Raw genomic sequence first — 24,728 nt, 5'->3', positions numbered from 1 at the left:
GTGAATACGTCAAATTCCCAATAGCCCTGTATAATACAATATTATCTAAGGGTATGTTCCGATATGCACTGCGACCACTATACATTGTGACGTCAATTTAGTATACTGTGAAGCCATTCATTTATAGTCAGTTATACTGGTTACGATTTATAACGGAACGCAATCCCCTATACGCAGAGCACACTCAAAGTTTTGCGTAACTTAAAAAAACAACATGTTATAGCCAATATATTATTTTACATTACATTTGAAACATTTTTTCGTGCGATCGAACCATTTTTTAAAACATGTGGACCACAGATCTGAAGGCATGTTTTCTATGTGCTGCTTGAACGCTATCACTGCCTCTTCGGAATTGGTAAAAGGGAAAACTCTCATCAAATCTTTGATTTTGGGGAAAATACAGAAATCACAGGGTGCTAGGTCGGGGCGATGTGCGGGATGGGTGACGAGTTGTACTTTTTCGGAAGCTAAAAATGACTTAGTTTTGTTGGTCGTGTCTGAAGCGTTATCATGATGTAGGAGAACGCGGCTTTTTGATCGTCTTTCGCGAATTTTTTTAAACAAATGGTAGAATACCACTCAGCATTAACACTCTTTTGATCTTAAAGTGGAAATGTGCAGATGGGACCTGTAGCTGAGAAAAAAATGCGATAAGTTTTTACCAACGTTCCTCGCCTGCCTCACTTTTGTTAGTCTGTTCTCATTTACAAACACCCGAACACAACAAACTTTCCGAACTTCCAATTCTTCGTGTAAAATTTTCTGAATTTGACTCATACCAATCCCCAATAGTCCTAGAATTTTCTCATATTATGTCATCCGCGGGATTTCTTCAATTAGCCGCTTAACAGTATCCACATTATTTTCGTTGACGGCAGTTGAAGGCCGCCCTTCACGAAATTCGTCATTTAAGAAACCCGACCTCTCTCAAATTCAGCAAACCATCGCCTCACGGTGCTCAAAAAAATATAACATTCGAAATTCAAATAGCTCCGACTAGCTAGAAATGCAAAGAAAAAAGGGCGGGAAACTTAAGATCGGTCGCACGTAATTTTAATAATTTTTCATTTTATTTTTAAATTTCATGTAAATATTTTGATATTTTGATCAGATAAGTTGTAGATTGTATATATTTTAGTAGTTAGTTTTTATTAAAGTGTTAATTTGTGTAAATTTCATCCTATTGGTAAGTCTTCTTTTCTTCACATTTCTATTATATGATGGACCCCCCGGATGATCCTGGGGGGACAGCCCCTGATATAGGTCATGTAGTGACAATTTCTCATAATGACGAAGGTAGCACGATGGATACAGATGGTTCTATGTCTCAGACATCTAGTGGCCGTAAAAGAGTGTCAGCTCGACCCAGAATATGCAGACACTGTAATAAAAGACGACGAAAACACCGTGGTGATAAGAAAGATATTAAGGAAAGTGATTGCAAATGTGTAGACATTAGTGATAAACAAATTCTTTCCAAAGTCGATTCCTGCAATAATTCTTCTATAGTAGTAGAGAACATTCAAAAAAATAACACAGACACTCCACAACAGCCACAGCCCCCTGTTGCAAGGCTGTTATATAACTCATTAGATGCTGCTCCTTTTGTTGTACACATTCAGAAACAGTATTCATCTCCCGATGATAATGTTACTTTACATCCAGTTACATTTGGTCGTTTTCTCAAAAGAAATTCTATTAAAAATATTGTGAATGGAAGTTTAAAAAGGATAGGCCGGAATAGGTTATCTATTTCTTTTTCTAAGTACCAAGATGCAAATGACTTTGTTGAAAACAAAAATTTAGAAAATGAAAAATATAAGGCTTTTATTCCATCATTTTCTGTGAGTAGAATAGGAATAGTCAGAGGAGTACCAGCTGAGTGGTCTGAAGAAGAAATAAAAGATAATGTTTCTGTTCCTATTGGCTGTGGTCCAATCATAAAAATTAGGAGAATAAAACGAAAGATGATGATTGATGGACAAAACCATCTTAAATGTACTGAGTCTGTGGTATTTACTTTTGATGGACAGTTTTTGCCTAAACAAGTATATATGTGCTACACTTCTCTTACTGTAGACTTGTATATATATCCTACTATTCAATGCTACAATTGTTGTCGGTTAGGTCATGTGAAATCTCAATGCAGATCTAAACCAAGATGTTTTAGATGTGGTCAAGGACATAGTGGTGATAACTGCTCTGTTCAAGATGATTTTATATCTTGTTGTTTATGTAAAGGTTCCCATATTGCAACTGATAAAAAATGTTTAGAATATGAAAGACAAAGAGCTATAAAGGAATCAATGGCTAAAAACTGTATTTCCTATTCAGAAGCTTCAAAGATACATCCATCTGTCTCTCGAATTTCATATGCAGATACATTACTCTCATCACCTAACATCACTCCTAATACTTTTCCAACCCAGCATCAACATTCAACACCTAAAACTATAAACAATACTTCATATAAAAAAACTGTTTTTGTTAAACCAAAGCCTCCACCTACACTTAGCAAAGGATATGACAAATCTGCTCACCAAGAAATTTTAAGGGATTTTAATATTCCCCAACCCTCTAATGGATGTGCATTAATTAACAAAGAAAATGAAAATCCTTTGGAATCCTCAGTAATTGATTTAATTATTTCTCTTATAAAATCTCTTAGTCAATCAAATGAATTTTCACCGTCCAACGCTGCCTTATTAGTTTCTGCAATTACTCAAATTTATAAACCAAATAATGGACAAAGTTCTTCAATGGAATTGTCAAAGCATCACTCCTAAAAAAAGTGATCTTATTTATTTATTAAATAAATATAAACCTTATATCTGTGCTCTTCAAGAGACATGGTTGAAACCAGGATCTTTGTTTAAGATTCGTGGTTATTCATGTCTCAGAGAAGATCGTGTGGATGGGCATGGCGGAGTAGCCATGCTTGTGAAACACCCTCTTTCCTTTTCTCTCTTCTCTATTCCTTCTCACAGTAATGATTTTTCTATTATTGCTGCTTTAGTTGAAAATATCTGTTATGTATCTATTTATATACCTCATCCTTCTTCTGCAATCTTAAATGAAATTAAAGATATTATTTCCATTCTTCCGAAGCCTTTTATGATCCTTGGTGATTTTAACTGTCGCCATGAATCCTGGGGTTACTTATCTTCTAATAGTTATGGTAACACATTAATAGATATATTTGATTCAGTGAATTTGTGTATATTAAATGATGGTCGTCCTACACGACGTTCTCATCCTGACGAGGGCCCAAGTGCTCCAGATTTAACAGTCACTACACCTAATCTTGCTTCTTCTTTGTCCTGGGATCCATTACGATCTACTTTTGGTAGTGATCACTTCCCACTATTATTATCATTTCCAACCTGCAATAATAACAATAAAGTATTACATAAAACTTATTCTCCTCGTTTAAAATATAAGCTTAATGATGTTGATTGGGATTTATATAAAGATCTAATAAAAAACAAAATTGTTACACTTCCAAAAATTAATCCAGGTACAGAATCTCAGTGTGCAGTTTCTTTAGCAAGAATCTTTATTGAGGTTGCCAATGAGATATTTCCAAGTAAAAATAGCTCTTTGGGTTTTATTCCTTCTCCTCCTTGGTGGGATAACGAATGTACTGTGGCAGTAAAGAGAAGAAAATATGCTGAAATTACATACTGTCAATGTTCCACTGATGAGAATTTTGAAATTCTTACAAAGAGTATGTCAGAAACTTCAAAATTTCTAAAGAAAAAGAAATTTGATGGCTGGAAAAATTTCTGCTATTCAATATCACCTGATGTCAAACCATCTCTTGTATGGCAAAATATAAGAAGGTTTAGATCTGCATACAAAGATTCATCCCCAAAATCAATCCCTTTTCATTTAGTTAATAGCTTTTTAGATAAATTGGCTCCACCTTTCGTTCCTGAAGACTTAATAATTGGTTACCCTGTAATAAATATAAATAATGATAACTGTTTTGGTTTAAACAGTATATTTTCTCTCACTGAACTAAAAGGTGTATTGTCTCATGTTAAGGATTCTGCTCCTGGACTGGACGGTATTCCGTATTCCTTTATCTCTCATTTAGATGATGATGCTTTATTTTATTATTTATCTCTTATAAATTCCATAGTGACATCTGGTAACATCCCCTCCACGTGGAAACGTCAAGAAATAATTCCCGTACTGAAACCTAATAGGTGTTCTTCAGACCATTCTGCCTATCGCCCAATCGCACTTTCTTCTGTTTTGATGAAAATTACAGAACATCTTATAAAAAATCGTTTAGAATGGTTTGTTGAGCATAACGGTCTATTATGTGAATCCCAATTCGGTTTCAGACGTGGGAAAAGTACTATTGATAGCTTAAGTATATTCATTTCTGATATTCAATTATCATTTTCAAATAATAAATCAGTAATAGCTGCGTTCTTAGATATAAATTGTGCCTATGATAATGTCGTAATAAGTATTTTAAAGAGTAAGCTTTTACAACTTAATATACCTCTGCTATTAACAAATTTTATCATAAACATGCTTTCCGAAAGATACATAATCCTGAAACTAGATGACAGGAAGTCAATTACTCGACTTGTTTCAAAGGGCCTCCCCCAGGGATCAGTACTTAGCCCAATATTGTATAATATTTATACACACGATTTAAAATCATCACTTAATTGTGTAAATGTTCTTCAGTATGCTGATGATCTATTAATTTACTGTCGTGATATTTCTATTGAAAAAGCTAGTTCTTCTATAACACAACCGCTGATAAATTTAAAAACTTGGTTGGACTTAAATGGCCTTGATCTATCACCTGAAAAAAGTACAATAGTTTTATTCACGAGATCAAGAACTCCTCCTCCTATTTCTATATTTTATGAGGGTTATCAGATTCCAGTTAAAGATAATGTTAAGTTTTTGGGAATTGTCTTAGATTCGAAACTAACTGGTATCCCACATTGTGATTACCTAAATGCTAAATGTGAGCGTACTCTTAATATTTTAAGATGTCTGTCAGGTGTTTGGTGGGGTGCGCACCCTTTTTGCATGAAATTGTTATATAATGCTCTTATAGGAAGTATATTAGATTATGGTACATTCTTGCTGGAGCCTGGTAGTGTTAAGGCATTTAAAAAACTAGATCTCATACAGTCCAAAGCTTTACGAGTAGTTTCTGGTGCTATGCGGTCAAGTCCTATCAATGCTCTTCAAGTAGAATGTGGTGATCCTCCACTACATCTACGTCGTCAATATTTAGCAGACAAATTTATATTCCGATCTTTTCAGTTCCTTAACCACTCTCTTTATAACAAACTTCAGAAACTTTCTCATTATATAGATTCATCTGCATATTGGTCAAATAAAAAACCACCTTGTCTAATCAATAGTTTTAAGAAATTTATCAACATAAAAGCTCCTATTCATCGATCCATTAATTATCCTCTTTTCAGTACTAGCTTTGAAGCATTAATGTTGCTTCCAGAAATTAATTTTAACTCAGATTTAATTAAGCACGATATTAGTACAAATTTTTCGTTTAATCTTCTTAAAAATACTGTTTGGGTTGATTACCATCATATTTACACAGACGCGTCTAAACATTCCTCCTCGGATCCCGTTGGTGTAGGTGTCTATCACGCTCAATTTAAAATATCACAGAAAATTAAACTACCTCCGGAAACATCGGTGTTTACTGGGGAATGTTATGGTATTTTTAAGGCTATTGAATATATTATTCTATTTAAACTTCCAAAAACAATAATTTTCTCTGATTCAAAAAGTGCCTTACAGTCTCTCAATAGGTTCCCATTTAAATCAAAAAACATTTCTTCTGTTGTCATAGAAATAAGAAATCTATTAAATAAATGCAATCACTTTGGTCTTTCTGTGTTGTTTGTATGGATCCCCAGCCATAGCGACATTCCTGGTAATATAAAAGCAGACCAACTAGCTAATGAAGCCGTGGTCGATGGCGACATTTTCCCTTATAAAGTTTTTTGCCAGGATCTAGGTGCTCTTCCTATAGTTCACCTTCAGGATTGTTGGAATAGACTTTGGACTGAAACTGGTCAATCAAAAGGCAGGAAATATTTTAACCTTCAGCCACTTATTTCATTTAAACCATGGTTTTTCCGTGCCAAATGCAATAAGTTAGTATGTTCTTCTATCATAAGAATGCGTTTGGGTCATGTTTGCACTCCTGTTCATCTTAATAGATTAGGCATTGTATCTACTGACATGTGTGAATGTGAATCCGATAAATGTGATCTAGATCACATTTTCTTTTCATGTTCTCTATACGACCGCTCCTCATTCCTGAATGATCTAATATCTCTTAATGTTCCTTTTCCTACCTGTATATCCTGTCTAATTATGTATCCATGTAAATTTTATAAAATATTGTCATCTTTCATTCTTCAGAATCATATCAAAGTTTAAATATTTGTAATGTTGTGTAAGTAGCAAGTATATATATATATTTATGAAATTTTTAATATCCGTTTCAATCCTCTTTTACTTATCTGATCATTTCCCGTGTTCCGTATCCTTTTTTAACTTAGTTTCCCAATCTTTTAATTTACGTTATTGGCAAAAAGTAAACGCTATTGCCAAAAGAAGGAAAAAAAAAAAAAAAAAAAATAGAAATGCAAAACTTTTAGTGTTCCCCAACCCCATGGGGTTGTATATGTAAAGTCAGCGCCAATTTTGACGCAGCATTCAATGTACTACTGTTGAATTTAAAATATTTTAATATTAATAATTGTAAATTGAATTAATATTATAAAAAAAGTAGGTAGTTTTTCATTACTTAACGTAAGTTAATATAAATTAACTCTGTGTTGATGTGCAGAGGTTGTGTAGGGTAAAATTTAGGAGTGGTTTTGAATGATCAGCTGATCAAAGTACTGCGAGTACTTTACCTCGAAAACGCCAGTGCTCACAGTAGAATATGGCAGCGATTTATGACGTCATATATTTCCCTAGGGTACTGCGGCAGTATACTGGCAGTCCATAACGTAACAAAATGTTCTAGTGATAACACTGTGCAGTGCTCGCAGTGCATTTCAAATAGAATTAAAAACACTACGTTCAGTGCATATCGGAACATAAGTAGGTACCAATGCGTCCAACAGTGTTACAATGAGATGTTTTAAGATCTCCTTGCTACTATATCTATTAATTTGCGTTTTAATTTCACAACTTTGTAAGCAACACTTTCGTTGTGGGCTTACTCAACAACAAAGCTATGATAGGTTGCGATTAGTATTTCTTAATGAAGCCCTATCTCGTGCCACTATTTACAATTGGTTTACCGAGTTTAAGCGTGGACGTAGCAATCTCAATGATGATCCGCGTGAGGGACTTCCTTTAACAGCAACTACTGAAGATAACATCAGTGCTGTGCGACGCATGATAGAGGAAGATAAAAGAGTGACCCATCAGCAGATACGGGCAAGCCTAGGCATTGGTATGAGTCAAAAAATATTACACGAACATGTAGGTGTGAGGAAGCTTTGTACCAGATGGATTCCCCATACTTTAACCGACGACAAGAAACACCTTCGCATGGACTGGTGTCGCCAAATGTTAGATAAGTTCAACGGCGGTGACTCAAATGCTGTATTTGACATCGTCACAGGTGATGAAAGCTGGATATATTACTACGAGCCCGAAACCAAAACCTCAGTGGGCGTTTCCTTTCGAGAATCGGCCAACTAAGGTAAAGAAAGGAAGAAGTCAAGGAAAGATGATTGCCTCATTCTTTGGTCGGAACGGTCATTTCGTGACAGTTGTGCTAGAAGATGGAGGGACAGTTACTGCAGACTGGTATGTCAATCGCTGTTTGCCTGTTGTCTTGAAAAAATTCGACAGCAGCGCCCTCGAAGCAGGATTCTCCTTCAGCACGACAAGTATCGCACTCCGCAAAACGGACTGTTGAATATTAGACTATGGCAGGTGTCGAGATAATAAGTCATCCGCTTTACAGTCCTGACCAGGCGCCCAGCTACTTTTATTTAGGTATTCCCAAGAACTAAAGATAAAATTCGAGGTATTCGCTTTACGAGCCCTGAAGATGCGGTGAAAGCGTACGAAAATGCCATAGATTAGACCCCTAAGGTAGAATGGTTTTTCTCAGTGGTTCCATCGAATGCGACGATGTGTAGAGAGGAACGGAGATTACTTCGAAAAACAATAAGAGTATTGGCAACTTTCTAAATTAAGCCGTTTTTCATTTTCAGTTACCTAGGTAACATTCTTCGATCTGAAAAATTGTATACATAATGTAGTAAGTGCTAATCCCGACTCAGTCAGATGGACGCTATCTATTGGGTCACTTTCGGTCACTGACCTGTATAAATACCACTGGACAGGCTGTTCCATATGTTTGACAGTAAATTTTTTGTGCCTCTCAACACTCGCAAGTGTCCAGAGAACTAATTTTGACGTATACGTCAAAATCAGTATTAGTATATTAGTTTGATTATAATCAAAGTGGATGTAAAGGAACGTACAATACTCTTAAGTATTTTTGCATTTTGAATTAAATTTGTTCGTTTTCCGCGTTATTTATACATCAAGAATCAGCGTATTTTATAAAGTACACATTTTTTTAAATAGTTTCCTATCATCTATCGATGTTTGCTGAGGTTGTCTTCAATAGTTTTAGTACCGCAGACTCTCGCTACATGGCAAACAGCGCCAAAAGACGAATATCAAACAGGCACAAAAGCACTTTGACAGCAGCCAGTCCAGTGGTATATAGTAGAGGTAAGTGATTTCCGTGAATCGTTTTATGTTGGCATGTTCTTGAATACTATGAGTGACACTATCTTTCAGACGATGACTGTACTTCATAAATCGATGCAGTTTGATTTGTAATATAGCTTATGGCCGGAGTAAATATCAATTAGAATTGCAAACACCTTTCATAAATTTCAATACACTTCCCAACAATTTCTCATTTTAATTTTCAACGTTTAAAGTAACTAACTCTATGAATTCCTTATCATGAATTGTGGTGATCAACGACAATGCGTTATGATGGTGAATACTCTTTTGCTAAAAAAAATCACCAACAGATCTGGTCCCAGGCATTCCATCCGCTTCTCCGCTGAAAATCACACAAGAAACAAGCAAATAAATAATTTAAATGTGTGCAAAGACACCGTCAATACCTTCTCAGAAAGACAATAAAAGTTTCGCGGTCATATTTCAATAATATTTATTTAAGCACAATTAATATGACAATCCTTAAGGTTTATTCATTAGCTACGTCGTCTATTGCATTATCGAAAAAACCTATTCCTATTGATATATTATAATTATTATACAACGTTTATCAATACTCAAAAAATAAAGAGTTACATCTAACACTTGAAATAAACTACACTGTTTTGTTAGTACTACAAGACTAAAATTATAAAAGAATTCGCCTACCTTCACCAAAATAGAAAAAAAAAAGAAACCAAAAGTTAATATCGATAAATTGATCGATTATAAACAAACTTGCCTAGACAAAGTAGGGACGAATCTTATAAAGCGCCTTGAATTTACACTAAGCGTGATTATTTTATCTTATTGTGATAATTCATATAATCCAATCCGGGCGTTTTCTTCATATTCTTGTAATTCCAGTGCCGATTCGGGTAACAGTTCGTAGAAGTCGTCGCCGGGGCCTTTGCACACACTGCCAATAGACATGTCACGTCAGAATGGATCTCAAATACGCGCCTTTAAATAATAGCATTCAAATAAACACAATCTATACAGAACATAAACTCGACATATTTCTATTATTTATCAGCGCAACTTTGTTCAATGTAAACACACCTTACTTTCAACAATCGATAAAATTATCCTCAACCTTTTGAAAATCTCTTAGAATTAATCCAAAACAAGCAAGGTGCGTTTCTAGTATCAAACAACGATAATATATTAAATACAATTTGTACATTTCATAAACACCATTCCGACGCAACAGTCCAAATAACGCTCGCCGAAAACAATTCCCAAATTATTAACTTATGCTTCCAACTTCGCCTGTGCGGACTAGCTCCGTGATGAAGCATCGTATATTAATTCGATTTCGGTAAACAAAAAATTGTTTTAGACAAGCGTGTGTATGTTTGTATGTATGTATAACCGTACCTGGCCCGGGTCACTCGACTTGAGCGCCGAGGCGAGTCTCCTCTTCCGCCGCAACACTATATGTAAGTAATAAGGCACTCGCTTTATTTCAAACGTATATTGTATAAAATCTTTGGCGTTATAAATCTGTATCAACAACCGCCCTTATCGCCTCTATGAGTTTGTGCGACTTTATAGCGTAATAATGCTCACTGACCCTTGGCAAACCCCCGGCTTATGACGTCACCCGAATCAGTTCCACTGGAAGTACCCGAATTTGATTCGCCGATGTCAGACACCCTTTTTCTCCTCAATTGGTTTCACCTCATTGAAGATCTCGTCGGTTTGTTCTTCTAGAGCGGCCGTCTTTGGCGACGGCACTTCTGTTGCCTTCCCGAAACTTGTATCTATTGCGACATTAGCGTCATACAGTTCTGGTATGACGGCCTGCAAATTTTTTTCTTCGGCTTCAGTGTTAACTGGTTCTGTTTCGTTCGTCTGTGGATGAGTCTGGCATGATTCATTACGAATTTGGTCTATTTGTGACTGGTCTATCTGTTGCTCTTCGTTCTGGTCCAACTGTAGCTCACCTATGCATTTTTGTTCTAAGTATGGCTCTATTAAGTTTGTCTGTTCAAACTTTTGCTCCTCTTTATGTGACTGATCCAACTGTTGCTGTTCTCTGAGTGTATCGTCTTTACTTGTTAAAAAGTTGAACTCACTGATATCTCTATTCTTGTTTGTATCATCATTTGCTTCAGGAATATCCTCGATATTCTGAGCAGCCTCGCTGCGGTCAGTTTCGGCAACAGTTTCACTGTGGCCAAACTCCATTGTAGTGTCGTGACTAGTTTCCACTTTATTAAGATTATCAATTTGCTCCCGAGCTTGTTCTTCAGTTGTCTCGACAGTGTTGTCGGCGACACCCCATCGAGATTTTCTATCTTTATCCCTTCTTGTGCTTCTTTCATCCCGTTGTTTGTTTTTGTCATCATTCCTTCCCTTATCTTCTTGTTTGTCTGCATCTTCAATCTTTTCTTTATCTTCTTGTCTAGATTTATCTTCTTCGCTTCCCTTATCGTCTTGCTGTCCTTTATCATCTTGTCTTCTTCTATCATTTCTATCCCTGAATCGGTCATCATCTCCGCTCCTTCTATCTCTTCTCCTATCATCCCACTCGTTTCTTCTATCCCGTTCTCTCCAATTTCTATCGTATGAGTCCCTCTCTTCAAATCTCCTGTTACGGTCAAAGAATTCTGGTGGGCCGTCAAATCTATTATCGTCGTAATCAAATTGTCTAGAACCGTCGAAAGGCGGCCTAGAGCCATTGAAGGATGGTCTAAGACCTTCCATTGACGGACGTGGACCATCAAACGGCGGTCTGGGACCGTCAAATGGAGGTCTTGATCTGGAGCCATCAAATGGTGGTCTAGGACCATCAAAGTTTGGCCTTGGTCCATCAAAAGGAGGGCGTTGCCCATCGAATGGGGGCCTTTGTCCATCAAATGGAGGTCTAGGACCATCAAATGGTGGCCGCTTCCCGTCAAAAGGAGGTCTCGATCCATCAAATGGTGGTCTTGGTCCATCAAACGGTGGTCTTGGTCCATCGAACGGTGGTCTTAGTCCATCGAATGGTGGTCTTGGTCCATCAAAAGGTGGTCTTGATCCATCAAAAGCTGGTCTTGATCCATCGAACGGTGGTCTTGATCCATCAAAAGGCATTCTATTCATAGGTGGACGATCAAACATGGGCGGCCCATCAAACGGCGGCCTATCGAATGGCGGTCTATTAAATGGAGGAGGTCCCATACCGTTAAACCTCGGCCCAAAGCCTGGTGGCCCTTGGTCCATCCAAGGTCCTGAAATAAGAAGGTTTTTTTTTAGGAAGTGATCCAAATCATACAAAATATGAGTACCACACAATGATAAGATATCTCGTAATATTACACTGTAACGATAAGAATTCAAGGTAGTATAAAAAAGAGAAATTTGCTGTTTACAGTAAATTATATGCAGTATAAAAATTAAGATAGATCCGAATAGAAAAATATTAATTAAATCGTATAATTATTAATTCATACCTCTTATTGGCAGCCTGATTCCTGGCGGTGGACCGCGCATTCTGAGCTCTGTAAATTAAATTATTTATTTATTATTCTTTACTTAATTACAATTATGAGATTAGATTTATTAAAACTACACTGGTTTTGCACAGAGTAATAGATCTATTCAAGTTAATTACAGAGTAGATAAAAGAACAATCTTGCATACATTATACTAGATGTCGCTAGTAGATATTAATATATTATTTTGATATACAGAAGTAAACGGGAATTTGACTGTCAGACAGTATTGACATGACGCCATAAAAGATATTTTATGAATATAATATTATGTATTAAATTTTTAAATTATATTTTAACATTGGCATGAGGGCAATAGCCAAGGCAAATGTGCTAGCAGTGAAAAATTTATTTTCAAGAAAACAAACGAATTACAATATTTTAGATCGGATCGGGAAGCATTCACAAGGTTCTTTACGAGCACCAACGAGTGAAAAGGATGGTTAGGCGCTGTGTGCCGAACAACCTCACCGAAGCTCAGAAGCTGGCCAGTGTGGAATGACACGTGACAGGTGACGAAAGGCGTTTAATTTTCTCTTAATTTCGTTGATAAAATACAAGTAAAAGCTAGTGCTTTCACTTGTATTTTATGCCAACACTCCGAAACAAATAGCACCCTGAGAGGGAAGAAAATATAACTATGTGACCCGACCAGCGTTTTGTTGTAAAGCCTTGCAGTAAAGCCGTGCTTTATTTGAGTCACCCAGTTTTCTTCTTCGAAGCCGATTTGGCTTTGCCTTCGAAATGACTCAAGATTTTGAGAATCCGATTTAGGCAGTGGGCTTGAAGTATTGCTTTGCTCTATTTGAAGCCCCTAGTTTCTTCGAAGTAAATTTGGCTGTCCCTTGCGGATGACTTAATAACGAGTCTTTAAATTTAAAAAATTAAAAACTTTAAACGACAAATTGGGTGAATTATAGTTAATGCAAACCTCATGTTAATTTTACCACATTCCGCGACCTTCTCAAGAGACGACTCGATTTATGACAAGTTTCATCCAATGGTCGACGATTTCCTGAGAGAGACTTGCATGGCATTGCAGGCATCTTCAGTGGTGTCATAGTGGGCATAGCAATGCGCGTTGGAATTGTCCAAGATATCATTGATATACACAAGAAGCAGTGCAGGAGAAAGCACACAGAAGTTTTGGGCTAGAGCAATATCCGCGACAACGACCTCTGTGCTGCACCAGTGAGGAACTTGGTGGTCTACTTGCATAAGCCCTCGAAAAGCACAATTAATGAAAGTTTCGAGAGGAGCGCCTTGTGTCATACACGATCGAAGGCCTTTCCTATAACCAGACTTACTGCCAGACCTTCTCCCTTGCTTTCGATAACCAGCGCCCATCTTTGAGTTAGGTATACAAGAAGATCGCGGTCCGACCGAACATGGTTGAAAGCCTCATTTTCGGGTGACTACTGGTGACCCTCTAAGTATACCAAGAGCAGGCGGTTAATTATGCTTCGCATAATTTAGAAGAGCAGGGATGTCTCCAAAATCGTGAAAACGGGTAATCCGGACGAGTCTGACTCGAATTAGCGGTTCGAGCCTTTGGGTTGACTCGAATCCAGAACTCTACGCTGGAAATTTGAGTCCTTTACCAATTTTAGAACAAGAAAAATAATCGAAATGGAGTTTAAATGAAAATATTTTTAAACATTACAAAAAAAACACTGTAGCACATACTTAGGAGGTGTCTAGGAACCAGAAATGAGATCAAATTCTAAAAGATTCATTACATAAAAAAAGTTTTTTTTGAAGCTATTATAGAATCGAGTCAGCGAGTGCAAAGTCGATTTTCCTGCCTCGAGTACCAGAAGCGAGTAGTCGGCACATCGCTACCTATTAGCTATGTTCTTTAATAATTAAGTACTATATTTTGTTTATATAATGTGCCACCACTCACCCGCTCGGAACATAGGTGGCGCCTGTAGCGGCGGCGGCAGCTGACTCCAGCCGCCCTCACCCTCAGCGTTGGTCACCTCCGCCGGTGCCGCTCCTCCTTCTGAACCTGAAATATCAACTGCAATATTACTTTTGGCTACTGACCCATTCAAAACCCCATTAATATCCATTCTGCAAGTTAATATCACTATTTCACAGATGTTGATTTGGTCTATAGATCAATCCCTACTGACGGTTTGCATACATTGCTTATGCAGTATGTGTGTTGTAAAATTGTCGTCAGCCCTATATTATCACATTACAGAGATACGGCCGAAAACCTGGCTGAAGCAATGCGGTAATTCAACTATCTATTCGCTATCATGTCAACATAGATTACATAGCCTTAACATTCAAGACTCAAGCTTCCAAATAGAAAAGGTAATAAAATTAAGTAACATATTCCACGAGAAGCAATCACGCTGGATACTATTGGTGTATCATCATAATATCAATACTATATTTGGAGTGTGTCGATTGGAACTATTCAGCGTATTAAATGGCTCAAGAAGTTAGCAAATGATGCCTAAATTAAAACGTATCCTGCCAGTTTCACGTCTGCTTTATGTTTGTTGAAACTTTATCGAAAACTATACTATTGAGGGTATTTAAGGAGAACTAAACTGGGAACAAAAAATATTTTTAGGAAATCATTGCGAACTAACAATATCTTCGTTATCTTCTGATGAACAATTATCTTTCTTGTTGCTTCACATTGTACAGTTCATTCAATCACCAGGAGATACAAACGCATCCCCCAGAAACGACATTAGACGTCAGACAAAACAAATTTTACATTTGAATAAAAAAAAAAATATGTTTCCTAGGATGTCTGACTTACGGATCTATTGTATGGTGACCCAGGACATACAGAGGCGAATGAAAGCGAAACTCCAAAGTATTAAGCTACTGGATATGTGAGAACCCCTCCATCACCTGCTCGAAGAGGCAAAGAAAGCCGCCTTAACACTAAGAGGAAACGGATTGTGAAAAGAAAACACAAAAACCACATACACTTGCACCCATGGACAGAACACTGTGACATCATGCATTCGATCAAAGACAATTATTATTCGACTTACTGCTGAAGCAAAAGATAACTAAGTCTGGTATCAATGAAGTCAGGATGTGACAGAGATAGGTCAAAAGCCACACACCACACAGTACTGGAGCCGGTGTCTTCTCAAATGACTTAAATATCGTAACTCTAGACCGCTTAAACATTGTAGCTATTGTGTAGCTACAATGTTTAAGCAAGCAAGTGTATAAAATTATTTAATCATCTACCTCTTGAAATAAAAAACTTACCACAGAGACGATTTACTAGACCCCTGTTTAAATGGTTAGTCGACAAAATTTTGATAGTGTTAAGGATTTTTTTAAATTGTAAGTAAACTTTTTGCATGCTAATTTTAATTAGCCGAATAGAAGACACTACAATAAATTTAACATCTACTGTATTCGACGCAATAAATAAATTTCATTTCATTTCATTCATTTCATTAATTTCATTCATTTCATTCATTTCTCCTCTCGTCTCCTCTTCTCTCCGGTTTGGTGGATACCGTGCCTTATAAATATAATATATACCAGTGTTTGTCTCGGATGGTTGCTGCTGCTGCTGTTGCTCGGGCTGGTTGGGCGTCTCTTGCTGCTGTTCTTGTTTCTGCGAGCTCTCGTTGCCGTTGGCCATTTCCCACAGCCGCTCTTGTAGACTCTTCTCGTTGCGCCGCGGAGACTTATCTTTATGGCGTTCACTGTTAACATTTTGTACACTACAGTACAAAACAATAAAAAAAATTAAAAGTTTACTCATAAAAAAAACATCTGTTTGCAATGGGTAACAGTATTATGAATGGAGCCACAGCCCTCAGGTCATTAAATTACGAATTTTATTGTACGATATTACACTGTAATCATATTTTTATGAAAAAAAGAAGCTCGCTGAGTTTCTTGCGCCCATTCTTCTCAAGTGAGTCATACTTTTTCGAATGTGTGGTAGTTTTTGACTTTAAATAATATTTGTGAAAGTACCCTAAGGTAACAACAACTAAGTAACAGTCTTCAGCGGACTGCATTTTATAAACCGCATTTGTTATACAGTTCAATTGTTGACGGAGTGTGTATAATATTACCCCTATTTCGAAAAATAATAAACAGATGGCGATTTTCAAAATAGCCGCCATGTTAAAAAAGGGTACCTACTCTACAAAAGTTTTTAAAAAGTACATAGTAGGTAATTTTACAAGTTAATATCTACTACAATAGTTTTTATGCCATAACACAAGGAGTACGCTAAAGTATTCAGTTAATATAGTAATCTATGTGTTCAGAATAAGAAGAACCCGTGAGAAGAACATACATAATAACGGAACAATTGTGGTACAAATCGGGTCTCACTAGCGGAGGATTCGGAAAGACTAGTGTTCGTCGTTGGTGCACAAAATAATATCGTGATCGAACAGTTAAATAGTTGTTATAATCAACAGCTTTAAATTATTGAGCGCTTGCTAGTAGGGCAGGGCAGCTTAAGGGATAGACATATGATTTCAAATACATCACATCTAATCGACTAGTCCGTACGTTTTGAAAAAATTAAATGTTTAAGTAAACGTATTTCCTTAATAATGTGATATATTTATATCTAAATATTGTTATGTAAAACATGGTGTAATTAAGTTTTAAAACAATGTCTGACGCGGGCTATAAGGTGATGTTCAGGCAAAAACCATGTTTGTAATACTTTCTAATTTTAAACGATATTTTAATTATCAATCTTTAAGTATACGACTTTTATCTGCACTATTATGGAATCTACACGCCCTGTAATATCTCAGTTTTTTTTAATGGAAAAGGAGATAAACGAGGTGACCTGGCGTTTAAAAAAAATTATCTATAAAACAAGAAATTACAATCACTAACCTTAAAAAATGTGCGAAGGTCATCCAAGAAGTTCCACAAAAAAATTTCTTAGTAAAAATATGATAAATACACCAATAGCCACATTATTGCACAAAAGACAAATAATGACAATATAAACAATAGCTGCATTGACTTGAATCTACAATCTGACGACGATATACGATCTGAGGGTAATCTCAAAAATAACAACAGCGGCTATTAATGTAAAAAAAATTTGACGATAAAATAATCAAATGGTCCTCAAAAATCTAGCCTAACAATTCGTTATATAAAAAACAAACCAGCCAAAGGTACCATACTTTATTATTTCCCCATAGTAGCTGACAATCGATATACAACAGTGGTTAATAATACTCAAAAATCTTCACTATGCAAAGGAACAATACGATTTTATTTCCAAAAAATAAAAATGAAACAAACAAGTACTTATAATCAGGATTTTTATCAAAATCAAACCTACATAGTGAAATAATAAATGGATATTTGTTACATCAAAATATAGCAGGCTTCCTGAACAAAAGGGAACAAATAGATTTATACTTCAATGAATTGGAAGACAAATCTATGGCTATAAATATATTATGCTTTTCAGAGACATTTGTCAAAACAGGGGATGAAACAAATATTATAAAAATAAAAAAATTATAAGTTAGCATCGGCGTTCTGTAGACAGAATGAAAACAGAGGTGGAGTCTGTATAATGACACAAGATTATATTAGATACTCTCCACTATGTAAATTATGTAATGAACTCTCAAAAGTGAATTGAATCAGAAATTTGAATACTGTGGCATAGAGATATTGGATATTACATTATCATCTGCTTATATAGAACTCATAGCTTAAATAAATCTGAATTATTTGTACGTTTGCAGCTACTTTTGCATAAGCTTATGACTAACAATAAAAAAATAATAATATGTGGTGACCTTTATACTGACATTCTAAACTTCAACTTGCAAATATACATTGATAAACCTACTCGAGAAAAAATCATGTATTGACCACATAATTGGTAATATAAAACAGGCATATGGTAAACTATTAACATCGTTCCTCTCAGATCATAACACATGCCAAATATTAAAATATCCCCTAAACAATTTCCCTTTAACCTCAATCACACTATTATTTCACTAGGAGAGATTTCTCCCAAGAAAATATGGAAAATTTTTATAATTATATCTCACGCTAATCTTGGTCTGAGGTATATATTCAGAACAGTTGCGAAGATGCATTTAATATTTTTAATGACACATCTCTTCTGTTTTTTAAGCAGTGTTTGTTTTCCTTATAAAACTATAAAAGTAAATATAAGCAATATAATACCAAAATGGATAACTAAGGGATAAGAAAATCCTGCAACACAAAACGTCAACTTATACATCAATATTACATAAACAAAAACAATACTAGAAAGATTAAATATAAAAACAATTATAAGCAATATAAAATTCTTAAGAAATGCATATACAATGCCAAAACAAATAGTAGCGAACGAATATATAAAAAATTCAAGAAATAAAGGTAAAGCAGTCTAGAATCTCATTAAAGATAAAGTTGATGTAAATATTATAACACCTAAAAATTTTGACAAGATTATATATAGTGGAAAAATATACAAAATACAAATGAGATTGCAAATGAATTTAATGATTATTTTATAAATAGGAGTAAGAAATTAATGGAATAAAACCAGACTACAAATTAATAAATACGGTGAATTCCTCCATATTCTTAGCACCCTGTACGGAAAACGAGGTAATAATAGCAATCAATTCTTTAAATAACACCCAAGGCTGTTGGTCATGATAACATAACAACCCATGTTATAAAAACATGCAAAAATGCAATAGTTGCAGTACTGACATATTTAATCAATTTATCATTTGAACAAAGACAATTCCCCACAACTCTTAAGTCATCCATTATAAAACCACTTCACAAAGAAGGTACTCATACGGAACTTATTAATTATAGACCAATAACTCTTATATCCATTCTATCAAAAGTTTTTGAGAAAATAATATATAAACGATTAACCTTATTTTTTACGAAATTCAACGTCATTACAGCGGAACAATACGCATTTTAACAAAATAAATCTACCACAATGGCCGCATATACATAAGTTAAAAATCTGATAACAAAAATAGATAAAAAAATTAGAGTAACAGGAAGAACAAAGAATACTTTCTTTGATATGACCCAAGCTTTTTACTGTGTCGACTTTGAAATTCTCATAAACAAATGTAATTTATATGGACTTAGAGGTGTCACTTAAAAATGGCTGGAAAGTTATATTAAAAATAGGCAACAGTGTGTCCAGATTGAAAAGATCAAATATACTACGATATGAATCAAGTTGGAATCAAACTAAAGCCGGGGTACCTCAGGGAAGTGTACTTGGACCATTATTATTTCTACTATATATCAACGACCTACCAAATATGACAGAAAATTAGTGTGTGTTATATACTGATGACATTACAATAATTATCCCTGACATAAACTCAAAAAGACCTTACGACTCGGTCATAAATGATGAAGTCATTAAAATCGGCAAATTTAAAAAATATAACCTATTAACAATTGTTGAATTATACATATTTGAGTGCTGTATGTGTGTTCGAAAAAATTTTAGCGAATTCTGTAAACATGCAAACACTTCTCTTTTCCCATCCAGGGACCCCACCAAACTACAAGTACCTTGCTGTAGAACTACATTATTTCAGAGAAACTGTTTTTGTATATGCATAAAAATCTATAATCACATCCCAAAGATAATAAGAGAGGTATCGTCAAATAGGAATTTCTCATCTAAATTGAAAATATACCTTATTAAAAACTGCTTATATTCATTAGAGGAATATTTTCAATTAAAAACTTGACATTTTTTTTTTAAATAATTTAATATTAATAAATAATACCGCTACTAATCTTTTGTTAAATTGATATTATTGTAACTAATGATTTAGAAATGTATTTTGTAAAATTTGCACGTCATACATGTGGCGAACATGTATGACGTGCAAATTAATGCAAATAAAAACTTTGACTTTGGTGTTAAGTGCCGCCCACATTCTCTGAAATGACCCACTTCCGTTATATAGTATGTCAGTAGCTGTATTATAATATACTATTACAGCGCACATCAGACGCTGAACAGGCTTCCCAGTAACGAATAGTAAATAAAGTATTTGACCACATCTACCTCAAAAACTACTTGTAACCTAACATGTTATGTCCCAAAGTGACGAGAGAAATAATTGTAGTGCCGCAAATTTTTGGGTCTTTTCAAGGGTTTTTCCTGCTTGTCTCGTCCCTTAACGTCATAAAGCAAGTACAATATACCTGTTGGTGTTTCTGTCTCGCTCCCTGTCCCTATCGCGGCGGTCCCGACCACGATCGCGATCTCTGTCTCTGTCACGATCCCGCCGCTCATCTCGTTCGCCCCTGTACCATCATAATATAGTTTAAAACTGCTTCACGTATTACTTACTATTGCTGCGTCACATAGTATTTACACAATTTCAAAGAGATACCATTCAGCCAAGAAGTAGGTGCTATTGAAATAAAAACTTTTTTAGGATCGTTGTGATTTGAAAGTCAATGCAACGAAAAAGCGAGACACATAAATTCATAAGATTTAACGTGGGATAAAATGAGTTAGGAATAATTATACATTGTTTGGTACCAGGCGATCATAGTTGAAGAAGAGGTTGTCTTATGTATGCCGCGAGTATACATTAATATATTCTGACGTCATGACCACGACATATTAATACATAGACACCAGGAGAATATAAATATGGTAGCGGTGATAGTAATGTCTTTCGTACCGGTCGAAATCTTGTGTCATCCTAGCAACATGTACCAGGACTTCATATGCAGTTTGGAGGTTAATGCACAATACAGGTTTCACTTCTGACATGTGTACTTGGTACGCACGCTTTTTTTTTATATTAACTTTGTTTCTAAAATTGTAGTGTATGTGTAAATAAGGAACGGCATCCAACACGAGTGTGGATTCAGGTTTGGTTTATTAATTGTGATATAGATAAATCTCATTGCGTAGTAAAGTCCTCCGTCTTTTTACTACTACATTCATCGAGTTTAAGAACAAAAACAATTTTTTTTAATTTTTTGTTTTTTTTAATTCAAATTGTTCAAATACAAGTTTCCTGAAAATAATAGTAGCCTCTCTGTTGTTTACAAAAGGGAAAGTACAGGTTGTATCATTTTCTACCGCACTACCCTTGCCTCGGCGTGGATTACGTTTTAGTGTTCAATTTTTACGAAAGCAATAACATACAATAGCTTACCTATCTCTGTCCCTGTCGCGCCTATCCCTGTCCCGGTCGCGTGGTTCTCGCCTATCCCGGTCCCTCCTGTCGGCACGATCAGGGCGGTCAGCTCTGTCGGTGCGATCTGTCCGCTCGGGGCGGTCAGTGCGATCTGTCCGTTCACTGCGATCGGGCCGATCTCGGTCGCGTCTATCCCGGTCTCTGTCGCGCCTGTCGCGGTCCCTATCCCTGTCTCTTTCTCGCTCGTCTCGGCGGTCCTCGGGCGGCGGCTGCGACGAGTCGAACTTCTCCAAGTTGAAGCCGGGCGGCGGCTCAGAACTGTTGAAGTTCGGCGGCGGCTTTGACATCATCGCTTGCAACTGCAAAAATAGTATGTGTCAGCAACAACGATATACATTTCAAAGTGTCGTCAAAAGTTTCTGTTTGTGTGTCATAACCAGTGAGTGTGCTACGTAAATCATCGAATCACTATTAGGCGTAGATTGAACATGAACAATAGATACGTCATTTTGTGCCTATTTGAAGCGCCACTCGCCAGCGTCCAGAGAACTAATTTTGACGTATAATAATAATGGCTGCGAAGGAACGTATTATACGCTGAAGTATTTCCGCATTTTGAATTAATTTCGTTCGTTTTCCGAGTTACTTGTTTTTTTGTTTGGACCCAGTTCATCGGCTCCCGATAAACAATGGTTGCCATGGTGCATTCTATTTAATTTAAATTCTAATTGAATAGATTCTGATTTTTAATACGAAATTGAGTGATTTTGTGTGAATTCAGTTATTATAAAAGCATAGGACGTTATTGTCTATTACGTTACACGATAAGGGAACCTTATATCATTTAAACATCGAGAAAGACTGTGACAGCTGTGAATATGTCGAAATAAATTGAGGTTGACAGTTAGCCTCTATTTTGAGCAATGTCCACACACTAACACTAAGTGACAAACAAATCCCGAGTGTAAGACGTAGCTTGTCTCTATCTCAATAATGATAAAAATGAATCTATCTCGATGTATAACTTATTTAATTAGGGAACCTTTTTCGTAGCTTAAATTAATGTGATAATAAGGCAATAACAACACACTAATTAAAGATCAGGTAAGTGAAAAATATTATTATTAAAATTCAGTTTAAATCCTTTAATTCATATAATCCCGCGATTTAATCCTTTTATTTTTCGTCTAAATAATGAATATTTAAGTTGAAAGGCCAAAATATGTTTCCCTTAGTGTCTAGTACTATTTTACACACTATATACCTAAAGACTATGACAGCATTGAAATCGTCGAAAAAATTATAATTTTAGCTGCATCTCTGTTTTGAGCAATTCACGCACACTAACACAACGTGTCATACAAATCGCGAGTGTAAGGCGTAGCTTGTCACGCACACTAAATTAATATTCGTGGCCTGTTTTTTGTCGGTTGTCTAATAACAAGAGACTATCTGGACGTATTAATTATCTAAGCATTATACCTTGTATTTTACTTTTTCACTTCAGTAAGTCGCGCGGTTTAAGTAATTTTGTTACTCTTGTTATGTCTCATCGGAAAAAGTGTGAATACTAAATATTCAATAGATAAATTTGAAAGTTCAGCGACATTAGTTCTCTTAGTAAAATGACAAGGTGTAATTTTTTTTAGGGTTCCGTAGCGAAATGGGAAAAAACGGAAACCTAATGGATTCGTCATGTCTGTCTGTCTGGACGTCCGTATGTCACAGACACTTTTTTCCGAAACTATAAGAACTATACTATTGAAACTTGTTAAGTAGATATATCTCAGAATATATCTAAGCCGTATTAAGATTTTCACACCAAAATAGAAAACAATCAATAGATTTTGGGGGATCCCCATACTTAGAACTAAAACTCAAAAAAATTTTTTCATCAAACCCATACGTTTTAAGTAAGTGGTGTATCTATGGATAGGTCTTCAAAAATGATCTTGATGCTTCTGATTTCCTACGAGACACTTCTAAAGTGGTAAAATGTCCCCCCCCCCCTAATTTCTAAAATAAGAGAATGATAAAACTAAAAAAAAATATATGATGTACATTACCACGCAAACTTCCACGGAAAATTGGTTTTTAATACGTCATAAGCCGCAATTTACATTTCCTTCAATAAAATCAAGTAGAACAAAGAATCATTTAATTGCATAAAAATAAACCTAACTTACTACTACGGAACCCTTCATGGGCGAGTCCGACTCGTACTTGGCCCCTTTTTTTACTACTCTGTGATGGTAACAATACGGTACCTGATCAGGCATACTGTCGGCGGGCGGGGCGTCTTCAGTGTCTAACTCCATGGCGTCATCGCTCACCGACCCGCCGCCACCTAAACCTCCAATCGTCGCCTCCTGTAACAAAACAAACTCATAAAAACAGGTCAAATGCGGGTGAGACTATATTTTATAGGATAGCCGCAGTCAGTCTTGTAAGGGTGCGATCTGCGACAGAATTTCTGTCTGTAATCAAATTGCATAGCGCTTACGTTCATTGCTGCATTGAAAAATTTAGTATATCTCACATATTTAGACAAATTTTTAGTAAATTCACTTAAAATCAAAAAATCAAAAATATTTAACAATAAAACAACCGACTTCAATAACACTATTCCAAAACAAAAGATATAATATGCACTAAAAAATATAAAAATAATTGCGTATGTTTATACAATCTAATTAATTAATCTAATTCTAGTAACGATTATTGTTATTTTTGGAGTCGGTGTCAGCAAATGTAACCTACATACATAGTTATAGGTGAGATGTGCTTGAGTCGCACGTCCGATGTGAGGAGACGTGAGGCGAGAGCGGGTCGCGACGGAAGGACACCCATTCCAAAAATAACAATAACTGTTACTAGAATTAGATTAATTAATTAGATTTTATAAAAATAAGCACATATTTTTATACTTTTTAGTTTTTATTACATCTATTGTTTTGAAATAGTATTTTTGAAGTCGGTTGTTTTTTTGTTATTTTTTTTTAATATGAGCGTTGTACTTACATTGTTATGCGACTGCTGTATCTGCGGCTGCGGTTGCGGTTGTGGCGCGTGCGCCATGGGCAACACGAGCCCGCCGACATTCACGCCCATCCCCATTAGCCCGCTCAGGAACCCTCCCACCATACCTGATATTAACAGTTATTAGTACCATCACTAAAATACAAATTTATTCTAATTAACATAACAATATTAGACCAGGAATAACTTACTGGTCTAATATTGTCATTTTTGACAGTTTAGAGCAAAAGGCCATTCAGTGAACCCT

General features: G+C 35.8%; 1 protein-coding gene across 4 annotated transcripts in view; it reads right to left on the bottom strand.

The window, feature by feature from the left end:
- Positions 1 to 9,224: 9,224 nt before the first annotated feature.
- LOC126974409 (SR-related and CTD-associated factor 4) overlaps positions 9,225 to 24,728 on the bottom strand; it is a 34,923-nt gene continuing 19,419 nt past the window's right edge. For 2 of the 4 annotated variants that reach the window (XM_050821888.1, XM_050821891.1), the window contains 8 exons: positions 24,464 to 24,588; positions 23,710 to 23,811; positions 21,461 to 21,801; positions 20,490 to 20,591; positions 15,804 to 15,988; positions 14,176 to 14,292; positions 12,228 to 12,275; positions 9,225 to 12,005 (listed from right to left, as the gene is read on the bottom strand). In XM_050821888.1, the coding sequence (XP_050677845.1) occupies positions 10,438 to 12,005; positions 12,228 to 12,275; positions 14,176 to 14,292; positions 15,804 to 15,988; positions 20,490 to 20,591; positions 21,461 to 21,801; positions 23,710 to 23,811; positions 24,464 to 24,588 (2,588 nt within the window). In that variant the 3' untranslated portion in view covers positions 9,225 to 10,437. The remainder of the gene's footprint in view (positions 12,006 to 12,227; positions 12,276 to 14,175; positions 14,293 to 15,803; positions 15,989 to 20,489; positions 20,592 to 21,460; positions 21,802 to 23,709; positions 23,812 to 24,463; positions 24,589 to 24,728) is intronic. The other 2 variants (XM_050821889.1, XM_050821890.1) reach the window with 2 other exon arrangements.

The sequence above is a fragment of the Leptidea sinapis genome, chromosome 32 (genome assembly GCF_905404315.1).
Source record: "Leptidea sinapis chromosome 32, ilLepSina1.1, whole genome shotgun sequence".
Taxonomy (NCBI): Eukaryota; Metazoa; Arthropoda; class Insecta; order Lepidoptera; family Pieridae; genus Leptidea; species Leptidea sinapis.
Note: the sequence above shows the minus strand (reverse complement) of the source record. Positions and strands in the feature narration are given on the sequence as shown.